The following is an 8,488-nucleotide window of genomic DNA, read 5'->3' as shown; positions in this document are numbered from 1 at the left end:
CATCCAGACCTTATCTACTTTTCATCACTAAATCTCCCCCACCCCCTCCTCCAGGTTTTGGTCCCTGAATCTTATCTGAATAGGGCCAGAATACTCTCTGTTAACACCGGTCCAGGTGGAAGATAACCAGAGCTCTCCTAATAGAAATCGTCAGGCTCACTAGGTAGGGCAGGTCTTGGTCTCAAGAAGGCTGCTTTTGCTCTGCACTGCTGGACTCCCTCCCCCGCCAGCCGCCGCTCTGGTCTGCCCGTCAGGCGGTCAGACTAAGCTATCAGTCCAATCGCGGCACCAGAACCTTCTTTGGGTTCTCCGCCTCCCTGGGAGCCGTGGCCAATAAGCAGTCCGAAGAGGTGGGGTGGGGGGGGACCCCTTCCTCCCGCCTCTCTAGTTAAGGCCGCTGCAATTAGACTGAGCTCAGAAAGAGAACGAAGGGAGAGCTAGCGGGGTCTGTGTCTGCGCGGGGCAGCAGCGGCGGCGGGAGAAGGTAGTGCACAGCCAGCCCGACAGCTGCATGGGCCAGTGAGAGCCCCTGTGACCAGCTCCGTGCCAAAGGCTAGGAGGCGGCAGCGGTGGCAGTAGCGGCGGCGGCGGCCGTGGAGGAGAAGGCGGCAGAGCGGGAGGACGGGGAGGAGGAGGAAGAAGGGGAGAAGGAGGAGGGGAGAGGAGTCAGGCGCCACTGCCATTTGAGCAGCGCCTTTTTAGCTTTTGCGCGCTGACCGCCGCGCCGGAGTGCCCGCTATGGAACAGGAAAAATATCTGCCTGAGCTGATGGCAGAGAAAGATAGCTTGGATCCATCCTTCGTGCATGCAACGCGCCTCCTGGCCGAAGGTAGGTAAGACTACGGTCTGGCGCGTGATGGGCAGGCATCGACTGGCTGACCGGTTCGTGCCTGGCTGGTGTGGTGTTAGGGAAGTGAAGTTGGTGAAGGAGACCTATCTCCTTGTCGCCCAAGCATTGGCTTGCCTAGCATCCTAGGCAGATAAGAGTCAGGGCTTGGGAGCATGCAGATGTTTCCCCGCCCTCTTCTTCTTCCTCTGCGTTTACATTTTAAATTAGGGATCAACCCATGAGAGAAAAGCTACAGAGATTGTGACCTGTCGGGATAATGGGTAAGGAGAATTCTGATAAGGGTTCCAGGTTTGCCAGGGGAAGAAGCCGAAAGTGGAAAAGCAGTCTGCAGAAATCAAGGCACTTGGGGAGTGAGGGAGCTAGATGGATGATCAGTTGGGAAGTCATTTATGTTCCCATAGGATTCCACCCCTGATCCTTAACGAAACCTTGTCGCCACCGACCACGGTTTCCGCAGCATTTTGGAAAGGATCTGATGCCCTTTAAGCCAATCAGACGGTCTTTACCATAGCCTATCTAAGTCATGTTACTAAGAAAGCCAGATGAGACCACCCGTATGTATTTACATGTCGGGAAGCATAAGATGGGATGCTGGTAAATCTATTTCAAGGGTGATGATTAGGCACTGGGCAAGATGTACCCAGACACACTTTCGCCTATCGAACAGCTGTTTTACAAAGTATGCGTTTTCTTTTGTGAACCTATAACGTAAAAGGCATTGCACTCCTGAGGACGCATAAGGAGTCTTCCTTAAGGAAAATTTTTGTATGTTGTTAAGATTAAAGAAATAGATAAATTTAGATTAAAATAATGCTCTCCAACTACAACTTAAAAAAAAACAGCAATTAGGACTAGTAGTAATATGTACACACACACATATATACATATACATATTTAAAGTAACTACAAAGGGGAGATGGGGGTGTTCATCAATTATTAATTTCCTCATTATCAATTTATCCAGAACACAGTTATGTAGCATGGGCTGATGTGGTCTAATATACTCTAAAATAAGTGAAGTTTTTTTTAATGAAACATGAAAATGCATTTATTCTGTTTCTATGAATAGTTTATATTGGAAAATGAGCATTCTACTATTTCATACACAATTAAGATTGGTTTTCAATGCATTTATTTTACATTATAAATACATAGCTGAAAGTTGTATTAATGCTTGTACTTTCAAAAGCAAAAGAAAAACCCAGCTATTTCCCTTTTTTTCACTTTTACTGTATAAGAAAATAACTACAGACATTTTTTTTTGCAAAAGTTAGTATGCACAATTTAAGTAATTTAATTGTCTGAAGAACTTAATCTGTGAGAAGAATTTGGGAAAGGGAAGATTGCATTTATGGTTTCCACAGTCCTGGTTATTGAATAAAAGGCTGAAGAAATTAAAGTTGAAAAGTCAGTTATTTTTGTCCACTTCTCCTCTCCTTTAAAAAAACAACAATAAGAAAAAAAGTATAAAAAAGAATATGAGAAATTTAGGTTTTTTAAACACAGAAAAGCAAAGTGATTAAAAAATCTTATAATCATACCCCTTAAATGGAGTATACTTTGAAATATAAAATTGACTTACCTATCTGTTCCTATCTTGTCTATTTGTTGTTATTGTTTTATTTAATTTGTAAACTCGGTTTTAATCTGATCTACTAATTAAGAATTCTTTGGGGGACAATAGGCTTTATGATTAATAAACAGTTTAATATATCAGTTGAGTTTGACAGTTTATAAGAGAAACACTAAAGATAGCTGATAACTATTGATAACTCTACTGTTCCTGGGAAGACAATCAAAATACTCAGTGTACTTTATTAGGAATCTTCTACTGAGGACACATCCTATTTTACCATGTAATTTAATCTTTTCCCAGCAGGGGGAGGCATCCACTGCTTCTCCAAAAGAGTGAGAGAAAGAAAAAAAAACACATTGGGGAAAATTACCTAAAGAAAGAAACAAAAGAGTGAGGCCCAATTTGAATTGATATTGTAGAGGAAATGGGTAGAGTATAAGATTTCTTCTGGGTTTCTCAACTTTTGTTCAAAGTACATGACACATACATGTGGGCATACATATTTATGTAAAATGAATGAATGACATTGTGGTATACTCAGAGTTTACCTAGGACAAATATAGATGAATCTTTCATAGGACTAAGGTGAGCTATCTTTGGCATCTCTAGGGAATGTAAATGTAAACTTCACATTATATACCGCAAATTATCCTTTACAACACCATCTGTCAAAATTTTGGAGATGATTTCATTGCTCCATGGAAGTCTTAATTCATGAATGTGACAAAGTTGCTAGTAAAAGTGATACAGTAAAACAATTCTACCTTCTGACTGAAAAAAAAAAACACTGACAATGATTTTCAATGAGCAGGAAAGCAAGCGTCAGTGTTTATTTCAGTGTCTTGCTGGCATACATGTAACAGTGAGAGCAATAAAAATAATACAGATTTGTTTCTCGCAATGCTTTTTGTGGATCCAGGTCCTGGGGGGTAAGGGTGGGGGGAATGGTTGCTTAAAGTTTGTAATGGAAATCAACTAGCATTCTCAGTTAGTTGTTTCATATATTATGATTGTATAATGGCAATCTATGGTCAAATAATGCCTGTTCTTGTTTAATGGATTTAAGTTAATCCATGGAGTTAAAATTGTTATGATTATTTTTCCTCACATTACTTGGGTTATCGATACCTGAAAGAATTCTTAGGAAACTCTTGGAGGGACTCAAATATTCCACAAATTTAGCCAATATCTAGAAATGATTTTATATAGTTTGTTTTCAATTTAATGTTTTGTTCTTTACTTTCTTTAGAGAAATGATGGCTCATAGTATTCTCACCTGACAAACATTTTGTTTTTGTATGTGGATTATTTACCCATTGTTTTAGAAGATAATTTTGAGAGGGTAGTAAAATGACAGTACAACATCCCTCCAGTTGTTCCTACTCAAATGCTGACTTTTCTTATTTGTTAAGATTCTTTCAGTTTTCTTATATGGGGTTACATATTCTTGTGAAATAACAGGTCTGGACGAAAAAAAGAAATCCAATAAATACAAATTGCTACAAGAGTGCTGAAACAGAACAACTAGATCTTACCTGAAAAATGAATCTTGATGAATGTGTATGATGTTAATAGGCAAGGACGTATATGAGGACACGTCATTTTAGATATAAGAAACTTCATAACAGACAAATGAAGATAAAAAAGTCTTAAGTATAAGGGCTGTCAGTGGATAAATTTGCTGCATATGAGTTAAACTGAAAAGGTAAATTGCAAACATATTGCAAGGAGCTTCAAATAACAGAAATTGGAGTCAGGACTTTATTTCATAGGGAAGGAGCCACCATTGAAATTTTTAACAGTGGAGTGATGATCAGATTGGCATATTAAATTAATCTATGTTATTTAAAATAGAGTAGATAGGCACAATGAGATGCTCCTGATCTTTTGAAGGATTATTGCCAAAAACAAAGGAGGGTGACTTTTATCAAAATTTGTGGGCAAGGGAGGTAGTATATAAGGGAAAGTCATAGAAACAGATACTCAAAAAAGTTTTAGTTGTCAAAACTGTTTTTTCTTATTTATTTTAGTTGATAGTATCAAATCTACAAGTGGAAGGCTTAGTCAAAATATCAAGTTTTATTTGCCAGCACATGTTATAGAAGATATATTTTTTTGAAATTTTATTAGACATAATAGCATGCCAACAATTTTCTCAATGTGAATAATGAATTAATTTTGTGGATATATTAATTGGGCTCATACCTTAGCTCCTATCCCCCACCATGCAATTTTCCCAAAAAATACCTATGAAGTAGAGTAAGCAAAAATGTGTCATAAATGTATTGATATTTAAAGTTTTATGATTATATTGAGTATATATATATATATGTACCAATATATTTGTATGCATACACACATGCATATGTTATATATGTATGCATATGTGTATATGTATATATATGCATATATATAATATTTTTGGACCCACTCTTAAAACTTAAGGGTAAAGTGGATTTTTTCCCCCAGTTTTACTGAGTGTACATTCCAATAGAATATTAGCTTCTTCAAAGCAGGTCCTGTTTTGCTTTGTTCTTTGAATCTCAAGATTCAACACATTGGTCAATGTTTGTTGAAAGGAGTTGAAATTAATTGTGCATGCTTTCAGCACCAGATGTTATTTATGACTTCTATGAGATTGTCACCTTGCAAAGGTGCTGAAGATCAAAGGAGGTATAATATAGTTCTTTCCCTCAATGTGTTTGCTATCTAGTTGTAAAGTCTGTAATGTACTCAGAGACTCCAATGGATCTATAATCTCATCTATTTGTAATTTCTATCCAATGATTTAAAAAAATCCAAACCATCCATACCTTCATACCTGCCTATACTATGCAACTCTTATCCATGGCCTCCCCAAATTTTGCTATAGGGGGTTCACTCAATATTCCAGGAGCCTTTCTCATGTTTTCCCAATATCATAAGGGTACTGATGGAACACTCTGACTGTCCACTTGTTATCTCAGTGAGGAATTACAACAGGAATAGAAAGAGACATAACATTAGAAGTATATCAAGGTTTAGTTCATAGAGCATCAGACTTGGAATTAAGAACACTGTGTTCAAGTCCACATTTGACAATTATATTTGTGTACTCAAAGATACATCTCATATCTTCTCAAAGTGTCAGAGAGTTCTCTGAGAGAATAAATTGATTAAAGAAGTTCTATACAAGTGAAATTTCAGGTTCTTGTATACAAGGACAAAAATAACAAGATGATGCCTTAGCACAAATGATTCCTCTCATCTAGAATGTACTTCCTTTACATCTTTACTTCTTGGAATCTTTTACTTCCTTCATGAAACACTCTGGTGCCACCTCCTTCATGAAACCTTTCCTGATGGCACAGTTGTTAATGTTATCTCCTTCTTGAAATAGCTTTGTGATTTTTCATATTTACTTACCCATGCAAACATTATTATGCCTTCATTAGTAGTAAGCTTCTTGGTGACAAAAACAAAGTTATATCAGTCTTAGTTTTAATAGTACCGTGAAAGTGTTTGACATTTAATGAATGCCTACCATTTGGTTGTTGAATTTTGTTGAAGATGGGAGTTTGGCATGTGAAATGAAAGGTAAAAATAATGAGATCTACAGGGATGCAAATTCCCTCACAATATGGTGTAATGGAATAAATGCTGGATATGAAGATAGGAGACAAGTTTGACACTTTATAGCTGTGTGTTATTGAGCAGTGACAGTGACTAAACTCTGGAGGTAGGAATAATGTACATTTACAAACACCAGACAATTATATTGATAAGAAAAAAATTTAAAAATAGACATGGAAGAACTATGTTTCAAATTAGCACATGTTGATTTAAGACTGCTAGACAGTGGACATATAAAGATTCAGGTATTCTTTAAAGTGGAACATAAAAATTAAAATTTCAATCTAGCAGCCACAATAAGGACTCAATTATGGTAGTATATTGTACTAAGTTCTGGAAGATATGCAAAACTTAAATAAGTTACTAGTCCTATCCTCACTGAGTTTATGGACAAATAAGGGGAAAAAAGACATCACATATCTATCCATATGTATATAAATAAAACATGGGTTATATGAAAAATATTTTAGAAATAAAAATGCATTGCAGAAAGACAGAACAAAATTCCATACAAAATATGAAGAAAAAGCTTATTAGTAACAGGGAATATAAAGGAATGTCTTGTTGAGGGGACATTTGAATCTGTGTGGTGTGATGGAAAGGTTGCTGGATTGTAGCAAAAGTGCCTGAGTTTTAATTCTGACTAAGATATTACCATTTATATGATCTTGGGAAAGGCATTTAGTCTTCTTTGGATTTAGTTTTCTTATCTATAGAATGCAGAGTTGGAGTAGATATTAAGCTCCTTTCTAGCATTAAAGCTGTAGTCCTATGAATGGTTTGGAATCTAAAAGAGAAAGAGAGGCAATGAAGGGAAACCATTCAAGGGGCAAGGAATAACATAAACAAAGACACAGGCTAAGAAAACACAAGGAATGTTTAGGAGTAATCATCTTTTGTTGGAGAACAGAAAAAAAGGGACATGTAAACAGTAAAAAAGTTGTTGGTGAAGAAATGAAGGCAATGGATGCTGACAAGCTAAATATTGACTAGTACAAAAGAGAAAGAGGAATGGAGAGATACTGAGGGGATTTGAGGGGGAACACTTTGGATGATCTCAGTCTTCTTAGTGAAGTACATAATTTCCTTTACATATTAGGAAGTGGAGAGTTGGGGACCTCAGAGGAGAATAAAACATTTTGGGAAATAGTTATGCAGAATGTAATAGCAAATTGTTTATTCTATATTAGAAGTATAGGCAAAGGGACTGAAGACAAAATAGAAGTAAAGAGAATGTTTAGTGTAAATTAGTAGGAATAGTCAAGCAATCAGTGGTCATGGATCAAACAGTTGTAGCTTTAAAATTGGAAAGTGGAAGGTGGATATCATCTAATTCAATTACTTCATTTTCATATAGGGAAACTGAGACCAAGGAAAGTTCCCAAGGTAAAACAAGAAAGCAATAGATTCAGGATATGAATCAGGATCATCTGACTACAAATCTAATATTTCTGCCACATTACTCTACCCATTATTGGAATGTGAAATTTCACAGTTCAGGATCTTGGAACAAATGAAGTTCTGAGAGATGGTGAGTTATAAGGTACCATATGAGAAATGACATAATCCCTGTCCCCAAGAGAATTACAATCTAGGCCAGAGGGAAATAGAAAATATACTTGTATTGTAAGGTAGGAATTATTGTCAAGTGTTCTAAGACAATACTTGGTTAGAGTGGCAAATAGGACATCACTTTGATATCAAGGAGTTTTGGTATTGAGAACAGCAGTGCAACAGCGAAGGGTTTTAAAAGAGGGCAGAAGTCTTGGTGGGTTTGGGTGTGCAAGAATAGTACAAAAAATATGTTATATTTTAGGTGAAGTGGCATACGTTAAAGGGTAGTTTGGGGGCAGCCAAATGTCTAATTGGACATTTTTTGAAACTTTTGTAGAGTTTGTAGCATAAGGATTATATTCCAAAAATACATTCCAAAGTTAGTATTTTTGGTGGGGTAAACCAAGTATTGTCAGTAATGGGGACTTTTTTTTTGTAAATTAGGAATAACTACATTCGAAGTAGGAAGAGATAAACGGCATATTGAGTGTAATCTATTTTCTGTAGCAATGTTAATTTAGAAGTAAGAGTTGAATTTAAATTAATCAGTATTAATGTAGGTGCCTTTCAATACCTCTATGGAATCCCTAGACACTGAGTATTTAGTAGTAGAAGCTTCATTTGCTTTCAAGGAAGAAAGCAATGCAATTAAATTAAATTACAAAACAAAGAAACAAACTTTGAGTTAGTGTCTACTATGTTCAAGGCATTGTCCAAGAAATAGGGATATAAAGGGCCTCAGTAAAACTGAGGCCTTTTTAAGACCTTAGCTTGAAAAGGCCAAGGCCCATCACTGCATTTTGGGTCATTGAGGCTGGTGGCTTTGCACACCCTTTTTTTCCTTCCTTGCTTCCTTCCTTCCTTCCTTCCTTCCTTCCTTCCTTCCTTCCTTCCTT

The 8,488-nt window shown here is 36.8% G+C and overlaps 1 protein-coding gene across 3 annotated transcripts in view; it reads left to right on the top strand.

The window, feature by feature from the left end:
• Positions 1–343: 343 nt before the first annotated feature.
• KHDRBS2 (KH RNA binding domain containing, signal transduction associated 2) overlaps positions 344–8,488 on the top strand; it is an 890,357-nt gene continuing 882,212 nt past the window's right edge. The window contains exon 1 of one of the 3 annotated variants that reach the window (XM_069070694.1): positions 344–829. Coding sequence is in view for 1 of the 3 variants with exons in the window: in XM_069070693.1 (XP_068926794.1) it covers positions 739–829 (91 nt within the window). In the remaining 2 variants the exon portion in view is untranslated. The remainder of the gene's footprint in view (positions 830–8,488) is intronic. The other 2 variants (XR_011164972.1, XM_069070693.1) reach the window with 2 other exon arrangements.

The sequence above is a fragment of the Petaurus breviceps genome, unplaced genomic scaffold, assembly GCF_028583685.1.
Source record: "Petaurus breviceps papuanus isolate PSGF00001 unplaced genomic scaffold, PetGlider_PUasm1.0 90822, whole genome shotgun sequence".
NCBI classification, from domain to species: Eukaryota; Metazoa; Chordata; class Mammalia; order Diprotodontia; family Petauridae; genus Petaurus; species Petaurus breviceps.
This window is presented reverse-complemented; position numbering and strand designations above follow the sequence as displayed.